At 46.3% G+C, this 20,983-nt stretch overlaps 1 protein-coding gene across 1 annotated transcript; it reads left to right on the top strand.

The window, feature by feature from the left end:
* Positions 1–224: 224 nt before the first annotated feature.
* Positions 225–967, top strand: LOC125536779 (putative glycine-rich cell wall structural protein 1). Its single transcript, XM_048700051.1, has one exon. It carries the CDS (start codon positions 311–313, stop codon positions 770–772), a length of 462 nt encoding a protein of 153 aa, XP_048556008.1. The 5' UTR covers positions 225–310; the 3' UTR covers positions 773–967.
* The last annotated feature ends 20,016 nt before the right edge of the window (positions 968–20,983 follow it).

Genomic DNA, 20,983 nt, shown 5'->3' with positions numbered 1-20,983 from the left:
AGCCTAATGAAGCCGGACGCCGTCAGAAGTCAGAACTTGCGGACCGCTTGCCACCGCGCGGGCGCCAGCGGCACCACATTGCAATGCATGTACTACATCATTTTTTATTTTTGCACTATCTGTGCGGTTGGCCACACACACGCAGATAATGACATATAATAACACGTCTTTGACTGTGGTGGAGCCGCTGTAGCCGCCGATCGACATGTGCTGTTGACGCTTTCCCGCCTCTCCTTCTTCCTTGGCCTCAAGGTCCAATACAATCTGCTGCTGACGCATTCCTGCCTTCTTCCTCATCCTCCATGTACATATGGTCCAAGGCCGCGATGCCTTATCGCACCAAACCAAACGGAAGAGAAAGGGAAGACGACTGGACGAGAGAGAGGCCATGGCCATGAGACTAAGAGGCAACGCGAGGCTGGTCTGCGCACTGCTGCTGGTGCTGCTCTGCGTGGCCTCGCAGTTCCAAGGAGGGGCGTCCCGAGGCGGAGGTGGAGGCCGTGGTGGAAGGATAGGGGGCGGAGGCAGCAGCGATGGAGGAAGCACTGGCGGGGGAGGCACTGCCGTGCCAGGGGCTGGCGGCGGTGGTGGAGGCAGTTACATGCGAGGGGCTGGCGGTAGTTACGTGCCAACAAGGGGCTACGGCGGCCGGAACACGACTGCGACGGGGTCGGACGGACGCCGCGCCGCGGGCGAGCCGCGTGGCCGCGTCGTCTGGTTCTCCGCTGCTGCCGCGGCGCTGGTGGCCCTGAGCATACTTACGCAAGCATGATCGATCGCTGGCGACGAGTGAAATACGGAATTTGTAAATTTGTATAATTTAGAACGTGGCTGGATTCATGTCAGATGTTTATTTATTTATTAATACAGGCTTGTAAATAGTTCACAGAGCCACCCCCCCAGTGGTGGAAAATCGGAACATAGTCTTCACGGAGCAGAATTTCGTGCCTCCTTTGGTTTATAGTATTTTTGTAGAAATTCTATAGGATAGAATTTGCAAAGGAAAAATTTCTTTGAAGCCCTTCGGTTTGTAGAAATGGATTCATATTCCTATGTAGGATAGGAATCAATCCTTCACGTTTTGGAGGAAAAAAAACATTAGCCTAGTCTCAATGGAAAAAATCATATCCTATATACCAAATGACATCTCTTCCTCTATAGGAATTGAGATGCATGTCATCTTACTTCCTATGGTTTTTCTATTCCTATAAAAAATTTATCCTATGAACCAAAGAAGCCCGATTTTGTTCCTTTGAGATTTTTGGAGTTTGTGACAACTAATTTGTGCTAAGTGGTTCCATGCTTCTGAAAAATTACACGGTTACATACGACCCATAACTGAAAGAAGTCCAACAAACTGTTTATCAATAACTGAAGAGTACTTTCATGTTTCAACCTATGATGGTCATGAACTGAATCACAATAAAAATGCTTTAAGTTGGTTACCAAACTCCATAATGGGGGATTACACAATTCAACAATTGGGAATCAATCTGAAGGAATTTAAAAGGTCTGTCATTCACAACCATTCATCAAGGATCGATTCTTTGAAAAGTAAATGATTATGATTTTTTTTCTTTTTTTGAAATCGATTTTGAAGGCTCATGAAGTCTCTAACAGGTTTCTTTGCCAGGTTCCGCCACTGGTAAAAAGTTGGACAAAAGAGAGGGTTGAAAGATGTCATTTTCAAAGTTGACATGAGTTAATTGCACAAAACCACCATATTCAACACTAGGTTTACAGGAATTACATTCCTACGCTTTCATGGCAAAAGACACCTTGTCTACGGTAAACTTTTTGCAGGAATCGGTAGCTTAGGGCATTTTTATGAATTTTCTGATATATAGGTCCTGCTTTTTTATGACGGTGCATAACATTTCGATGAGATGGCGTTAGAGGAGGTGTAGAAATGGGAGAAGCAAAAACAGACCCACGCTATGGCCCTTTTTGATAAAATCCTTCCCTAGAAAGGCATCAAGAGCATAGCAGCGGCGCCAACGCTATCTCCTGGCATGCACAGCGCTGACGCGCTGGCCTCATGAGAAAACCTTCTTCAGGAGCCGCTACACCTCCACTGCCTCAAAGCACATGTCGTTAAGTGCCTTGCTACGGCACCTGCCTTGCCGCCGCTTGCCACACACTTATCGCTGTCATGGAGGTAGTGCAGACCCCGCGTCACGTCGAGCGCAACTCCTAGACAGTCAGGCAACACTGGTGCGTAGGAGGCGCCGCCCTTAGAAAGCAGGTCTTTCACAAAGCCTTTGATCATTAACTCGTGGATGAGGAGGCGATTCGCGCCCTCGTGGAAGAAGTCGACGAGGCGAACCAGGTTACAGTGGCTCATCCACCCGATGACGCACACTCTCTTTAGAACTTCGGCTTGCCGTCCTCCACCATATTCTCCAGCCACTTGCAATAACCTTCTTGCCGTTTGTGCAGCACCCCTTTGAACATTGTGCCTAACGTGCCACGGGCCAACGGGTCTCGAAAGCAGTGCATCATGCCCTCCAGTTCCTGGTAGGTGTACGATGTCACGGGCATGGTCTCGTCCACCAAGCACTGATCGGCCTCGGTGTCATCATTGATTACTGCCACTTGCACGGGGCTTGCACTACCTCCATGACAGCAAGGCATACAGACCCTCAAATTATCCTTCCCCAACTGAACCATGGTAGCAGCGGCTCCGACGACCTGCATAGAGTCGCGTTTTCAGGTCCACGATGAGTGCAGCTTGATGGAGGTGGCGGTGAATCCCACCGCTGGGAAGGGAAACAGCATGGGGGATGATTGTGTTTTTTTTTGTTTGGAGGGTTTCTATGTAAAATTAGTTGTCCGACCCATCCTAACGATCGCTTAATTTGAGACGGTACTTGGTCTGGCTGTTGGAAAGACGTAGCTCTTGCGCCTTAAGGCCTTATACAATGAGAGGTGCTTAGGGAAGGTGCTTAGAGAAATAAACCAGACTTTCCTTAAGCATCGATACTTATTTGTACAGGGTAGATGCTTAACTAAGCGTCTTTTCTGTAGAAATAGGCACCGGTGCTTCAGAAAATCTCGATTTATTTTTCTAAGCACCCCTCTAAGCATCTTCCATTGTACAAGGCCTAAGCGCGATGTATATGAGCTCCAGGGCCAAGTTGGGGTCAAGTGTCCAGAACGCAGACCAGAATGTCAGACAACATGCCGACCATCATGCGCCCAAGTCATGCACAACTCACAATAATCGCACTGGTGGATGTATTGCTCGGGGAAAATTGGAGATCTAAAGGGCGTCAACTAGTGGAAGCTATGCCTGGTGCGAGAGGTTTCTTGTTTTCCTATTTGATTTTTAGTTTGTTTTTCTCCAAAAGGAAAACCTGGTTTTATTATGAACCTAAATATTTGAACACCTATTAAAAATAAAAATCAAATTAGAAATTGTTCAGTCTGTGTTTTACGATAGTTTGTCGTATATTAATAAAATGTCCATCGTGTATTGAAAAATGTTCAGTGCGTGGGTGTTTTTAAATTTTTTAAAATTTAAATAATTTTTCACTATAAAAAAATTCACCTTGCATAACTAAATGCTCAATGTATTTTATGAAAAAGAGTTTAGTGCGTATAAAAATAAATTTATTGTATATTACAGAAGTGTTCATGGTGTATTAAAAAGTTCTTCAATGTGTATTAAAACTAGCTATAAAAGGAACAAGATAAAGATAATAGAAAACCTGGAAAAACCCAAAATCACATAAAACCATGAAAAAGCCTCTGAAAGAATAATACAGTAAAATAAAACAAACAAAGAAGACACATGAATGATATTTTTAGATAAACACAGGAATGATCAAAAGGAAAAGCTAACAAACGAACGCACCGCGCGTAGGCTAACTCGGCCGACACCTTGATCGGTTGCGAGCGAGCCTTGCGGGCGTCCACTAGGCCCAATCCTATTTAGTGCCTTCTGCTACGTGCCTGTTTTAAGAGTCAGCCTATTTTTTTTGTGCACTCAGCAGGAGTTTTACTTTTTCCTTTCCCTGCCGTTTATTTTTTCAAGAATTATAGAACTTTTCCATATTCTTCAAAATTTGAAAGTAGCGAATTGTTTTTAAATTCGTAAAGTTTTCCCAAAATTTGCAAACCTTATTCATATTCATGAACTTTTTTCAAGTTTTTTAAATTTTCTGAATTCATGAAATATTTTTCAAATCCGCTAACATTCCGAAATTTTGTGATTTTTTTCAATTTCACAAAATTTTTTCGTCTTCACTATTTTTTCAAGATTTTAATTTTATTGAATCTAAAATTCATGAAAGTTTTGAATTCTCAAATGTTTTTTAATTCTTGAAGATTATTTTCAAATTCTTTAAGATTTTCCAAAAGCATGAATTTTTTTTGAATTTCATGAACAATTTTTTTCAAACTCACGACCTTTTCTCAAATTTGTGATTTTTTCTGAGTTCGTTAAATTTTATAATATCAACGTTCATCGTAGTCAACGTTCTGCACGGTCAACGATCAATGTGCTAAACGTCACGGTCATTTTCCCTCTTTCTGAAAAAAAAAACGAGCCAACGAGAGGCAGCGAGCGAATGGGCCGCGGCCCACAGGCACGCGCGCCAGCACGCGCAAGTAGCGCTTAAGGGCTTAAGGCGATTGAGGGGGCCGACGACTAGGATTCACCGGAAAATTGGTAAATCAAGCAGCGCGTATTATTATCGCTGTACGCGTGGATCGAGTCCGGGCTAGGGTAGGAGCGAACATAGCACGAACAGGCCAAGCCCCAATCCGCGAAGAAGTAGGGGTCGCAGTTTCCCGCCACCTTCCCGCCCGGCCCTCCCACGGTCTCACCTCCTTCATATAAGGCGCAGCCACCGTGCCGGCCGGAAGCGCAGACATCGACAGCGAGAGGAGGGGCCTCGATCCACATCTGCACAACGACAGCGAGGGATCGGCCGTACGTACGTCCGTGTAGCCAGAGACAGGAGACCGCCATGAGAGGGAACCAGGCGAGGCGGCTCTGCGCCCTGCTGCTGGTGCTGCTCTGCCTGGCCGGGCATATCCATGGCGCGTACTGCCGCGGAGGAGGCGGTGGTGGAGGCCACGGCGGCGGTGGCGGCGGCGGGAGAGGTGGAGGAGGTTACGGGAGAAGAGGTGGGTCCGGATGGAGTGGCGGCGGCGGGGGGACAATGTGGCCGTGGTCGCACCGACACAGCGCAGCGGCTGAACCGCGCGTCGCCTGGAGGGTTTCGGGCGCCGCCACCCTCGCGGCCGCGGCGCTCGTATGGTGGCTCTGAGAGTACCTACTTCCGCAAGCTAATCTGGAGAGACTATTGACTTGCAGAATTTCTCGTCTCTGGTGGCTCCGCTCCGCTGCTGTCAATTGTACTAGTTTAGTAGTAGTATAGATCGGACGATGTAATCCAATTATCACGAGTAATCTCTAGTAGATCACTGGATATGCATGTTTAAGGAATAGCAGAGTACCAGAGTATATCTGGTTTATTTCTTGTGAAGTTAATCAAGTAACCGGTGCTGAATACTACTACTCTGTCTCATAATGTAAGACGTGTTTTTGACACTAAGAGGGAGTAGTTTTGAAGTATCTTGTTGATTTGTTTGTGTCATGCATGCAAGAAACTAAAAAAGAAAAGATACAATCCTGAGCGGTTCAGAATTCAGAGGAGCGCACCTAGGTTTTATAGAAGTACAAAAATCTTAAGCTCGGAATTCATGTTCTATAGCTCGGAAATGTGTATTGCTCCTACTTGACTCTTCGGTGGGCGAGCAGAATAGGGTTCGTGGTTGATTACAACTACTTCTATAGGTCTGTATGTATGCATGAGACAAATCATCTAAAGCCTGTATGTAGATTGTAGCCGATCATCAAGTGGACACGGATTTTGAGGACATGCTGCCACGCGTCCACGAGCGCGTCGTGATCGGTAGCTAATAGAGCCTCTCGCCCCCCACGCGCAATATTGCAGTGTTAATTACTCACGAAATGGGAATACACCTGCTATACCCTCGCTCGAGTGGGCCATCACGGGGGCTGGCGTCATCTGCTCCGCTGCAGTGCATGTTCTTTTTTGTCGTGAATACGCAAAGTTTGCGCATCTTTTCATTGATAGAAAACGTTGAAATGTGAACATAGGGGGAGGGGTACATCGCATGACAGAACCAAACATGACGTACACATGATGTCCGGAGCAGAAAGACATGGGTTGCTCGGCCCAAACAGAAGGTACAAAAAAGCGCTAAACTACCCCATCCAAGCGAAACAGCCCTAACCAAGATGATGTCCTAAAACTCAGAATCCAGTGCCAAACACGCCACGAGCAAGCAAGACGACACCTTCATGAAGGAGAACGACGTCATGACGTTGTCGTCGTCCGGTCCAAGGAACTGGAACTGGGGTTTTCCCCGGAGCTCGAGCAGGGGAACGGAGAAAAGGCCGTGGTAGCGCCTCCAGGAAAGTAACGACACCCGCAGGTGTTGCCGCGGCCAGCATCAGCAGGCTATGCAGGGATTTTGCCCTGGCCAATGTCCGAACAATCCCATGGCCATCACGATACAATCCAAAGATGAGAACATGTCGTAAGCTGGGGCCGTCATCGCTGCAAGGGGAGCCATGCCCACTGTCGAAGTGGCAATGGGAGCGCCGGAAGCGCGAGCATAGGTTCTGATGAAGGAGGGGCGACGCAAGGTGTGGCGGTCGGGGATGAAGAGACGGCGACAAGGCGTAGAGAACCAGCACACGGGAGGCGACAACAGCCGACACGACGACGAGCCAAGATATGGAGATACGCAGATCTAGACCGACAAGACTGAAGCTGCCAAAATGCCGACGCCCGACAAGCCCAAGAAGCTGGAAAAGAGCGCAGCTTCAAGAGCGCTAGGGTTGGAGCCGCCAAAACATCGACGAGCCCAAAAAGTCGGAAAGAACGCAGCTTGTGGGACGCCGGGGTCGAAGCCACTATGGGAGCGCCGGCAAGCTGGACACCAGAAAACGTGGGTCCACGCCTACCGGGCCGCAACAGCGACGGCCAGATCCACCGCGTGCAGGCCAACACGCCGTCGAGGAAGAGGAGATCCGCACCACCACCAAGCAGAGCGGCTGCAGGCCCGTGTGAGCCCAGATTGGGCTCGCCTGCAGCACCAGCGCACGGAGCATCCATCGGCGCACGGCCACGGCCATCAGCGCACACGCGGGAGAAAGGAGGCGCACCATGCACGCCCACAGCCGGCCCGTGCGCACGCGCCAGAGGAAGACGCAGCACACACGGGTAGTGCGCCCGCGCGCTGGATCTCTCCATCATGGCCCCCAAGGCCAAAACCCGCCGCTCTCGTGCGCGTAGCTGCGGAGGGAAGGACGCGGCCGGGGACAGGATTGCCGACCGGAGAGGGAAGGCGCCGCCGCGAGAGAAGAAGGCCCCTGCAGCGGAACCCGCCCGACGACGTTGGGAGGCCATGGCCCTGCATCTCGACGCCACAGGAGCAAGAACGCCCCGCCGCCACCATCCTTGGAGACACGCGGACTTCGCCGGCGTCCCCTCCGACGGCGGCGACGCAGGGGGGGGGAGCGGATTCGAGGGGCGGCTGGCGGTGCGGCTAGGGTTTCCCCCGAGTCGCCTGGGTGGCGGCACGGTACGTGCTAATTGAAGTAATCGATTCATGCTGGGTGTCATTATTCGATGCAGGGGAACTGGGAGTATTGTTGGTGCGAAGTGCCCTCTTTTATTGGTGCATTCAAGTGAATGGCGGGCGACGACTGGGCAATGACTTTCTTTGGATGGTCACCAGTAATTCATGCCAACCCTGCTGTTTGGTGTATGCACATTTGCCTTCGATGTGTTTACATCTTTTTTCGGATTAGGGATAGATTAATTACGGTAGGGCGCGAGCTCACAACAGTGTCTAGTTAATTTATTGATAAACCAGCTCGCAGCCTGCATGAGCAAGCTAAACGTAATGGGTGATACATGCAGTTCGGCTAGCAAAAGTAAAACATATGAAAAAGAAACAGGAGTCCCTACACAGAGGAGATAAACTACAGAGTTCCGAGGAGGCAGCTCATGGCCATGGCGGTGCGCAGGGTGCATGCAGTGCACTGAGCAGAAGAAGATGAACACATATATGACTACGACACTCCTACGCAGAGGGAATGATGCTTCAGAACTTGTGGAGGAAGATAGCGACCATGACCAGCAAGTTCGCGAGGCGCGCCATGAAAATGTTCTTCAGCAATGACTGGTTCTGCTCGAGAAGTGTGACATGGCGATGGACAGACGTGTGCGAAATCAGATGTCCCCGCCGCGCGCTAAAGTACTGCATGTACTTGTTCTCCCACTTCCAAAAGTTGGACCCTCCGTGCTGCAGCGGGAAAAAAGATTGGCACAAGGTGGACAAGAAGGAATGAAAGGATTTAGAAAAACTTACCACATGCCATTCGCACACTTGTAAAAGTGCCTCCCTTGGTTTTGTTCAGTCCCGGAGACAAACCAGAGCATGTAGCTGGCGTTGCATTTGGGGCAACGGATGAGAGGGAGTGGAGGCATCTGATTGGCCGTGTGGTGTGATGGAGGTGGTGTGGAACAGCTCTGGGACATGGACGAACACATGCTTTCAAGCTCGGCTAAGCTGGGAAGAATGGAGAATGGAGAATGGAAAAGACAGAGAGAAGTGTCGCCCACATAGCCGTTGTGACTGAAGTGTGATCAACGTGCATCTCGCTCCCGCCTAGTGCAGCTAGCCGTTGGCACTAAAGTTGTCAGAATCGTGATTCTGAACCGGATTGGAGCTCCAATGATAGGATCGCAAATGAATCTTCACTGTCCGGATCGTAGAAACGTAGATTTTAGTGACCAAAATCGTAGAATTAAAGAGGTTAGTTTGAATCGTAAAGTCATAGAATCGTACAATAGAACCGCGATTCTGACAACCTTAGTTGGCACTACCGTGCAATGAATTCCTCTCGATGCGCCAGACGTTTGAATGCATGCGGCTGCCATGTGGGCCTTTACTGCAGCGCGCAGAGGCAAATATGAGCGCTATACCAGCTGGTGTACGCTGCCCAGGGGAGTTTATACGGCAACATTGTATTAGAGTAGCACGAATCGTTAGGGGACGAGTGATGCTCATAACGACCTCATGTGGTTGCATGTGCATACGCAATTTATCCATCATCAAGTGCCCAATTAAATTGTTGCAAATCATCAAAATTCCCCGACTATTTGGCGTACATTACCAGTGTGAATTGCTATTGTAGTGAAGAAATTATTGTAGTATCAAAGTAAAGAAGACAAAGGAGAGACACAAATGATTCTCTTAGTTCCATTGCAATGTGGGAGACCCACTTATATACATGGTGAAGGGGTGTGTTGAAGAGACACCTCTTCCCCAACAGACACCTCCTGGGAGGCATCCCTCCCATACAATTGATCACATGTTTTTATTTCTCAACACTCCCCCTTGATCAATTCGTCATATGTATATTGCAAACTAAAAACTCCTCCAAAAACCACGTGGGAAAAATTGAGGAGAAACCTTATAATAATATACCATCGAAAACTCCTTTAAAACCCAGTGGGAAAAATATAAGGAGAAACCAATATGGCATATATCCGCACTTGTATTTATATTGTCTCGTTAAAAATCTTATATGAGAAACCATCATGGAAAACTCATAAAGGGAAAAGAGTACAATATGAGTGATTTGAGGATCACCAACGGGTTATAACTTGGGATTTTACTCCCCTTGAACTTTGCAAACCTCAAGAATATCTCATACCAATTCCATGAACCTAGTTCTGGATTGTAAACATTGATAGAGATATTGTGAATATCACAATAATCTATTTGCATATTATCCTCTTACATTTCTATAATTCACAAGGATAAATATAACCCATAAGAAATACAAGTGACATTATCTTGGTAGATAATGATAATCTCCACATGATTTCACATGTGGCCAATCATTCTATGAAGTCATCCATATTTTCTGATGCTTCAAATGAAATAGAGTGATAACTGGAAGGACTCATTTAGAGTTTATTCTGAATACTTCCTTCAAAGTACTCTTCCAGCAAACCCAGTCTTTGATATGTCATTGTGGGATCAGATAATTAGCCACTATCAATATATCAAACCATGGTCCCATCTTGATTTTCCGAATGAAATTTATCAAGACCCTTCGTGCCCTGGATATATCCCAGGATATTCCTTACACAAACCATATACCTTTCAGGGAATTGCACTCTCAATAAATTGCCAAAACTATAGTGTCAGGGCTGACATATTTTGCAAGATATATGAGTGCTTCGATGGTATTTAGATATGGCAATTCATGCTCCTCTATCACTTCACCATCTCCCTTATGTCTCAAGGATTTGTATCCCATATTAGGTATAATATGACCATATGTGTCTTTGATATAATATATCCATATTGAACTTCTCCAATACTTCCAGATATATGAAGACTGATATCTTAGGGGGATATGCTCAAGTCATAAACTTAGCATAATTTGGTTTAACCCAAATATCCGTCTTAAAATGATTCTGTGTATTTCATGTCTTATATAGACTTTGATGATATGATCATCGACACCACAATTTAAGGTGATGTAAAATCAATCCAGGATTTCTTTATGAATACACGTCAACAATCATTAGTATGAGAGTAATCCTTGTCAAGGAATAACTCACTTAGTCGGTTGCACCACACAATTCTCTGACTACTTAAAGTCATAGAATGACTTCATAAGTTCCACACATGCATGTTGCGATTTACCTTTGGATTCAGAATATTAAGCCATTCAATGACTTCAATATATACATCCAAACTAATTGACCCATGGGAGTATGTAGACATTGCATACATCAACCGTATGCATTTGTACTGCCATTAACATTCAGTATCGAAACATAATTCCACTCATACCAAGAAGGTATGCTACATCATAACATATGTCAGGTCTATGCGAAAACCCTTGTGCTACAAGCCTCGCTTTCTCACCACCTCATTTATTTTCGTTTCCAAACGAAAATTTACTCCTCTTCCCTCTGGAAGATACTTATGAGGAGCAGGTTTTACAATGGTAAATACCTCTCTTTTGATGAGCGAGTGTCACTCTTCCTTAATTGCTTCCTTTCATTTGAACCAATATAAGTGCAACAACACTTTCCATGGATTTGGTTCAGGGCCCAAAAGGATTCAAGCAATTCTTGAGAAGAATTTTATGTCGACATATGTAGACTTTCTCATATACGATTCTCATGAATCAATATCATTGTGGAATTCTTATTATGCCTCTTCACTCCTTGTGATTTCCCATAACAACGGAGTCAAGGTGTTTCGATGTCCCAACACCTAAAATGTGTGCACATATGTGTTGGAGTTCGGACGCCGCGCATCCCTCAAGTGTCATTCAACCCGAGGTTGAATCATATTTACTGATCGAGGAGTCAATCTCCCCTATTTCTGCTGAAACTTATGAGAACTTAATCTCATGCGACCAGAATTCTCCCCATCTTGCTCTCATCTAGTGAGACGAGTGGTTTATTAGGTACCTCCACTCATTCTGATACTTGACCATAGTGACACCTTTGTCATCAGTAAATATACTTGGCAGATTATTTGCAATATGCTGCAAATTTCTCATAACCTGAACATGCACTTCAGATTCTTAAGTACGTGGACAAAATGTCTATGACAATTCTTATCCATTTTCTGGCATTCTCTGTGGTACACATCTTCCCCTAATGCTAGAAAATGTTCTTATTGCAAAAGCAATCAGCATATAGGCTGCAAATAACTCCCTTTCTAGGGTTAAGGTATTCAACGGATTAATAAACATACCACTGTTATTCCTCACATAGATCCCAATCATATGTGAAGGCCCATGATGTACGCTCGGGTGGTGATATCGGTATACAACCGAATAACCGCAGATGGAAAATACTTCACTTATTTCCACGTACAAACTGCAAGGGGGATGCAGTATCATTTGATCTCATTTAGACCAAATATGCGGAGTGTGAGACCGCATGTTACCATCAATAAAATGTTGGTAAATCACAATTCTGCAACATTGGCTATGCAATATTGAATCTCTTTCAGAAGAGGTCCAGCCAAACCATTGTAGTTATGTACCATATATTGAATATAACCATTGAATGCTCGTGAATCAACTTCAACGATATTTCCATTTCAATGGAATTATCCCACGTTAGGATAATTTGCTCTAAATTCGTCAATTTGAGCACTTAATTCAGTAAATGAATGGTTATGTGTGGATATACACACCTAAGACCATCTTCTAGATGTATCTATGAAAACCATGAAGTACCAACATAACCCAGATAATAATTGAATAATCCAAACATACTCTTGAATGCAATCAAGAATATTGGCTGGCTCGTTTCAAATTTTAAGGTGAGAGTGCTTTAAAATTAATTCCTCAATGTCACATGCAGTGCATAAAACAATCTCATGATTGTTGGGAATATTGCAACTTGTCAAGTTGTGGCCAACAGAATTGTCAATAATTTCTCTAATCGTCCAATACCACGATGATAAAGGAGGAAAAATTATTATGTATGCAACAAGATTGAGTATGAACTGATTCATACACTCAATTATCTCAACTATCTTGTCTGAGGGACAAGATATTGCAATTTATACTATATGTTGTAGTACAATTATAGGCTAACGATATTTAGGGATAACTAGGAGACTACACGAGATCTCCAAAATATCTTTGGAATATCATTCCACAAGCATATCATCAATGGAGAGGAGTCCATTCTTCATCTACCATGCCAGAATATTTTCAGATTGTTCCCATTTGAAGTAGAACTTCAAACTTATCTCATTAAAATCATTTGCCTCCAGTGAGCCAGTGGTATGATTCAACCGAATACTTGACCAATTGGTAATCATTCGTATGATATTTCGTACAACCACCACTTTGACAAACTTGAGAGTTTGTCATTGTGATCATTTAGTTAAATGATTCATTCTTTTGCGAGATATACACTCCATTTCTGCTTGTCTATTTTTCACTTTACGTTCAACTCCTTGTGGTTCTCTAACCACAAAATTGCTTAGTACTGTAAGCACTAGCACAAATTTCAGGTAATGGTATAGCACCCGTTGGGGTGTACCAGTTGATTCTTCACAAGAAGTTCATCATATTTTTACCCTGAAATAAAGATGGTATTTATTTTATCATCATAGGAGAATGTAAAGTGCAGTAAGGACATACAATCAGATTAAGGTCTGAGACTGCCTTATCATATAATCTCAACTTGGTTTTGATTTAGAGACACCCGAATTATAAGCCTCAACGGACTAGAAGTCCTGAGAACGAATGGATAATCATTCATGTGATGCTTATAACAATATATCTCGCCTCAATGAAGGCTCAAAGGGAAAATGGATATTCATCACCCATTACATACTCTGTTTGAGAACCGAGTCATTGCGATGACACATATATGCAAATATGTATATTCTTAGCTATTTATAGATAGCCATGACATTTTCTGCAGGTGGAGTTTCCGTGGCAACAAGCCTCGGGTTGACAAAATCTTTTATGTCCGTGGCCCATCTTTAAATAATTACTCTCACCTAATGTCATCTCATCACAATTCCTTTAGAAAAAGGTCAGCCATATGCTGCATGAAATGCCCATGCATTAATTTACCTTTAGTAAATTCAATAAGATGAAAATGCTATAGCTAGGCATAATCATGGTCATGGTGATTCTTAGTAACCCATATAGGTAATCACCACAATATGATGTAGATCTTTGAATTAACCACAGTCACCTCAAAATGGACAAGCCTTTAATTTCCATAAAACACATGGAGGTAGCCGACCACCTAGTGGTGCCTCACTCTTATGGGCAATTCCCATTGATCATAGCCTCCACAACCTTATGTTATTTATAACACATGAAGGTAATCACCATAAAATGGCGTGAACCTCTTAGTTGTGCATGAAACTTAATTCATAGCTATGATGGAACCTCATAAGTTGTGTATGCATGGAAGGTAATCACCAAATATGCAAGTGTTTTGCATAATTTTCTTAATAGCACAATATGTAGCATAGGCGCCACTAATGCTTTGGGTTCCTCTCCTGATGGAGTATGCGACACTATAGTCACAACCAATGACAAACGCTATGAAATTGACAAGTATTTGGAAGAACATCATGAAGGTAGGCACCAACAGTGTAGGCCTCATAATGGCTATGTCATAAGTTTTGTGCCTTCATTTTTGCTTTCAACAAATGAAGGTAATCACTACTAAGTAGTGTAGACCTCACTCTTATGGAGCATCTCACAACCTTATGTTAATTAAAAACACATTGAAGGTAATCACCACATGATGCGGTGTAGACCTCGCAGTTGTGGACAAAAAATTAATTCGTTGCCATAATGCAATCCATAAGCTGTGTGCAGAATTGAAGGTAGTCATTATGTCAAAATGACATAATATAGACCTCGCAATAACATTGGATAATCTGTAATTAAGCAGTGGATACCATTTGTCGATTCCTTGTGACAAATGTACATTTGACATAGTCAGAAAGTGTCATACACTTCACTACCTTATGTTTCCCAAATTTGCAAGCAAGTTCCGTATTCAGTGTGATGGAATCAACATATTTCTATGCACCAGTATTACTCATGTAATACAAATCAATGCAGAAGTATAAACATACTTGTGCAACATATATGAGGATCTGGGGGCCTCAAACAATCATTTTACATGATATAAATGATGCATAATCAACCATTATGCAATTCAGCAAGACCCGAGGGTCTATCCTGTGCATTTGCTTTGAAGCCCAAAAGGCATAAAACGCAAATAAAGATAATCTTACGGTTAAAGTGCTGAAAATAGCAAGCCCGAAGACTAAACTACAAAGCCCTATGAGCCTTTGCTCATTTATAATTCTCAATAAGCCTGAGGGCTTATCAGCAAGTTCGGATAAGCCTAAGGGCTAATCCATAAAGTGCAAGGACTTTGATTTGCATAGCAACCGAGGACAGATTTGCAAAATCACCAAAGAGTTAAGGATTTTTTTTTTCTCCATTTGCGCTTACCAATCCCCTGAGGGGGGAAACCGCTGCCGGCGACGGCCCTTGGTTGACCGCCGTGGTGGGGCATAGACGCCGGCCAGGCTTCATCTCAAGAAGCCGCTCTTAACCACCAATGCTGTTAGTGGGAGCCGCGCGACGCCACGAAGGCCGATGTCTCGGCCTTTCGGGCGCCTCCATGCAGGCTGCGAGACCGTGCCGTCGGCCGCGGTTCACCGATCTTGCCGTGAAATTGGCAGGACGCGCGCACCCCGCCACAGACGATGGGCACCAGTCGTTCTCATCTTGTAATAATGCTTGGTTGACATCAATCCTGCGAGTGCATGTGTGAACAAAAAGAAATCAATCGATTGACCACAAGAAGACAAAACGGAATCTCGCCATGGATTGGTAACCGCTTGGTTGATTAATTCCTTTTTGTACTCGAACTCGCCCTGAACTGGAAATAGCCGATCAGATCATCATGGCTTTGTGCCCAGAGCACCATAGAGAGGCAACTCCTCTCTTCCTATTCTTCCTTGCCGAATCGCTCGATTGGATTTCGTCGTTCGGGAGGGCCGTGGCTGTGCGTAACCGCCATCGTCTTTGCCGGATTGCTCCGTCGGTTCTGGAGAGACATGATCAGTGGACTCTTGATGCTAATCTTAAAATAAAAATCAATTTAGCCTTCTCCTGATCGATTTCTTCGACGGGTGCATGCATGCCTATGCACGCTTCGCTTGGCCGTAGACGACTTGATGCGCCGCGGCGTTCTGTGGCTGTAGAGTAGCCGCTGCACGTTCCGCATGTTGTCTGTTCCGACGCTACGCGCTGTTATCCGCCGGTCTGGTTCGCACTGCTGATGGCTGTATCCTCTGGCCGTCTTCGCTGTTGCAGTATGTTCGCCGCCGCCGACGCAAACGCTCATGCCTGGTAGAGTCTATGTGCTGGAGAGACACATATGTAGTATCTCTTAGTTTCATTGTAATGTGGGAGACCCACTTATATACATGATGAATGGATGTGTTGGAGAGACACCTCTTCCCCACACTGACGGAGCCAGGGGTATTCCTTGATATTCCATGGAATACCAAAGATTTTGGCATAGAAAAAATTAGATATACATATACAGCCACAAGTTGAATTGAAGCCCACCGTTCAGCGGTTCAGTCAGGTCCAGCACACGCACGCAACAGTCGAGGCCTCAATAGTCTAGGTCCAGTACGCATCTCGCACAGTTCCTATTCTCCCCTGCTCCCGACCTAGCTGCTGCGTTGGATGGCACCTGCAGGCAAGTAGTGGTGGTGGCACGATGGCAAGCAAGTCCAGCGCCGGTCCCAGCCTCCAAAGTTCCTGCCCTCCGCAACTCTGGGCTGCTCGCGCTCGCCGCTTGGCTGCTTTGATCGTGCACGGGTAAATTCTCTTCTGATTTAGAACGAACCACAAAATCACTGTATGAAGATGTTTGTCGATGCCACTGCCACTGTCACTGCCACAAGACCTTTATTACAAATATTTCTGCAACAAGACTTGTTTTGCAAAAGGGTACTTGCAACACGACTTCTGTTGCAAAAGTGACAATGACGATTGACCAAAGATTGCGTTAGATCGGATGGCTCGTAGACCGGCGGATATTTTAAAAAGATCCGCGAGCCGACGCGTAGCACGGCCTGTAGGTTTAAAAAAAGAAAAATCAATATGAGCTACCAGTTGTTATGGTTGAGTACCCGCAGCAACAAAACAAATTATGATGGTTGAGGAAAGAAAACACAAACAATATTACATTATTACAAACTTGTAAAGTTGATGGAAAGGGTGTTTTCTACCCAATGAAATATGTGAATAATCAATGAGGAATAAAATGGGTGATGATTATTTGAAGAATTGCTCGGTTAAATTTGCCGAGAGAGAATTCTTCAAGCAAGTGAAAGATAGAGTTATACTGTAATTTTCTTTGCTACTTTGTAAACTTTCTTAATTGTTAGAGATATTGCCACAGACCCACAGTGATATTTTGCTACTATTATCTATATATGGTCGTTGACTCATCGACCTTGCTAGCTTACAGTACATTTGTTGTCCTATCTAGTATATATTTACATTGCATTGCCAAAAAAAGAATACCAAGGAGCAAATTCCTGGCTCCGCCACTGCTTCCCCAACAGACACCTCCTGGGAGGCATCCCTCCTATATAATTGATCACATGTTTTTATTTCTCAACAGAAGTATAAAATCTCTGCTCTTTAATATGACGAGACTTCTCTTTTATATGGCAACCTCTCATACGTTTTCCCTCTTGCTCATGCGGATGCTTTGAAAAGCCTCTCATAGTTTACAAATTTGCCGAGGATGGAATATATTCATAGATAAAGAAAGAGCTCAATCTTTGAGCACCAGAGAATTAACTCACCAAACCCAACGGGCAAGGAGAGCTAAGTTAAAGATTTCCATATCTCGACATCCCAATCCACCTCTATACCTAAGCATCAAGACAATGTATCCCATGCTACCCACGCAACCTTTCTCACCCCTTTCTTGTTGCTCCATCAAAACTTGCGGACTAGAGAAGTTATATGCTTGCAGAAACCTCGTGGTAACTTGAAGATTGACATTGAGTACGTGGGAATTGCCTATATAATGGATTTTATTAGGACTTCTTTCCCGCTTCCAACAAGGCACTAGTAATATTCCATCCAGCTCTGTACACGCTTCCTTACTCGATGTTTTAAATATGCAAAAGTACCCTTCTTCGCTCGTCCTACCTCTGAGAGGAGACCCAAATATTTCTCTTAAATGGATTCTTTGTGCACTTTCAAAGTGTCGGTGTCAAAACCGACGGATCTCGGGTAGGGGGTCCCGAACTGTGCGTCTAGGCCGGATGGTAACAGGAGGCAAGGGACACGATATTTTACCCAGGTTCGGGCCTTCTTGATGGAGGTAAAACCCTACGTCCTGCTTGATTAATATTGATGATATGGGTAGTACAAGAGTAGATCTACCACGAGATCAGAGAGGCTAAACCCTAGAAGCTAGTCTATGGTATGATTGTTGTTCGTCCTACGGACTAAAACTCTTCGGTTTATATAGACACCGGAGAGGGCTAGGGTTACACAGAGTCAGTTACAATGGTAGAGATCTACATATCCATATCGCCAAGCTTGCCTTCCACGCCAAGGAAAGTCCCTTCCGGACATGGGACGCAGTCTTCAATCTTGTATCTTCATAGTCCAGGAGTCCGGCCGAAGGTATAGTCCGGCCATCAGGACACCCCCTAATCCAGGACTCCCTCAGTAGCCCCTGAACCAGGCTTCAATGACGACGAGTCCGGCCCGCAGATTGTCTTCGGCATTGCAAGGCGGGTTCCTCCTCCAAGTACTTCATAGAAGATTTTGAACACAAAGGTAGTGTCCGGCTCTGCAAAATAAGTTTCCACATATTGCCATAGAGGGAATAATATTTACACAAATCTAATCTGCTGACGTATTCCGTAGCGTGACATCACACCACGGCCAAGTCTTTATTCGAATCGTTTTATTGTCCCACCTCAGCGTGTTTAGCGAGGCGGTTTCCTTGGCACGTCTTGTTAAAGCAGAGATCATGTCCCCTTATTTCGGGATTCTCATCAATACGGGCGTGGGTAACCCAACCGCGCCATTGACTACGGCGCTTGGGAGATAAGCGAGTTTTACCAGGCGGGTGGGGGCGCATAGTCGCGTCCGCCCATATAAGGGGATAAGGATCCACCTTTTCATCCACGCCTTCTTCCTCCTTTGCCTATCCATTTCCGTGTACTCGAGCTCCAGCGCCCAAGTCCGCACACCCCACCTCAACCTTCTCCAGCCATGTCCGGAGCGGGAGACAAGTGGATGGTCTCCTCCGTCACGGAGGGACACATCAAAAGACTGAGGAAGGCCGGATACTTGTCTAACGACATTGCGCACCGGCTTCCCGAAGAGGGGCAGCTCATCCCCACCCCTAGGCCCCATGAGAGGGTGGTGTTCCTCCCCCATTTCCTCCGCGGACTGGGCTTCCCTCTCCACCATTTGTCCGGGGGCTCATGTTCTACTATGGCCTGAATTTCCACGATCTGGCCCCAAACTTTGTCCTCAACATCTCGGTGTTTATCATCGTGTGCGAGGCTTTCTTCCGCATCCGTCCCCATTTCGGCCTATGGCTCAAGACTTTCAATGTCAAGCCGAAGGTGGTGCGCGGCACCCAAGCGGAGTGCGGAGGCGCCATGGTGGGCAAGATGCCCAACGTCCTATGGTTCGAGGGCTCCTTCGTGGAATCCCTAAAGGGGTGGCAGTCGGGGTGGTTTTACATCACCGAGCCGCGCGACCCTGAATGGGTCGCAGCCCCGGAGTTCCGATCCGGACCCCCTACGCGGCTCGCCTCCTAGAAAGAGACGGGCCTGTCGTGGGGTAAAAAAGGTGAGCTGACCGGACTCCAAACATGCGTCCAAACCCTGGTGGACAGGAAGCTCAAACTTGTCAACGTAGTCCAGGTTATGCTCATCCGCCGGATCCTCCCGTGTCAACAACGGGCTTTCAACCTATGGGAGTTCGACCCGGCGCGGCACCGAACTCTGAACAGGCTCTTCGACACGATGTACGAAGATGCCTGGAAGGTGCTTTTCAAGGGCGCCGAGGCCCCCGCATCCGCTACCGAGGATCGCGGATTCAGCACGCAGCGTCACGCTCGTGCGGTAAGCTGTTTTCACCTTTTACAGGGTATTAGTTTTTCATAGTTTGACTCCATGAGGGATCTAAGCTCCCTTACGTTTGACAGGATTGGTAGGAGACGTCCGGATAGATCAACTGTCCGGCTCCTTTGCCCGAAGGCCCAGCGGACGCTCGCTTAGCGAAGCTGCTGGTTCCAGCACCCTACGTGGTGCCGGAGAAGAAGGCCAAGAAGAAGGCCACGGGGACTCAAAAGAGTGCCCGGCGCCAGGAGGTGTCGGATTCATCATCCGACGGCTCCAAGGCGCACTCCTCCCATGAAGACGAGGAGGAGGAAGAAGAGACCTCCCCCCCCCCAGCGGGGGGAGGGAAGAAAAGGAAGGCCGCCCCAACCGGGGAGGCCAAAGGGTCCAAGAGGGGGAAGACCCCTCCTCCGGACTACTCCACCAACGCCGATGACGGCGAAGAGGAGTGGCCGCACAGGGCCAAGCCCCTGACGAAATCGTAAGTATCCGGATACCAGAGTGATTCATAGTATTCCCCCATTGCACAACTTTTCCTTACGTCGAACATGATTGTGCAGTCCGCCCAAGGCCGGGCTCGACGAGTCGCCGAGCGGCTCCCTGGACTCGTCGGATGTGAATTCGCTTCCGATGGCTTCCTCCCCCCACCCTACGGACGGCGCCGAGGTGGCATCCCAACAGGTTCCAAGCCAGGAGGTGGCGTCCAACAGGGTCCTGGAGGCGCCGCAAGGCAACCTCCCGGACTCCAGGCGTAAAGGGGATAGAACCCCCAAGGGCTCCAAGTCCGGCCTTGAGCCGGACACCGCGTCGGAACCTTCAACAGTTCCGGACTCTGGTAGGCAGCCTCCTTCCAAGAGGAGCAAGCCTACCGAGCCGGTGACCTCCATCCAACCGGAGGCACCGGACAATTTGCTGGAGACGCTTAATCGGCGCCTCCATCGACGAGGAGCACCGCACTATTATGAGTGTGGTGATCCAGAAGGTTCAGTCCGCCAAGAGCGGACTGACTGAAGCCTGTGCCAGCCTTGTAACAGGCTTTGAGGTAAGTAAAGAATATGTAAAAATATTACCGCATAGACAGTAGCCCCTGATGCTCTGTTCGGCGTTCGGAAAGAAAAGCCGAATAGAGGATCTAATAACATTCGCAGGAGTCTAACAAAATCAAGTCAATATGCGTATGCAGGCTTCGCTGCTGGCCTCCGCCGCA

The sequence above is a fragment of the Triticum urartu genome, chromosome 1, assembly GCF_003073215.2.
Source record: "Triticum urartu cultivar G1812 chromosome 1, Tu2.1, whole genome shotgun sequence".
Classification (NCBI taxonomy): Eukaryota; Viridiplantae; Streptophyta; class Magnoliopsida; order Poales; family Poaceae; genus Triticum; species Triticum urartu.
The sequence above is the reverse complement of the archived record's forward strand: the minus strand, read 5'-3'. Positions and strand labels throughout refer to the sequence as shown.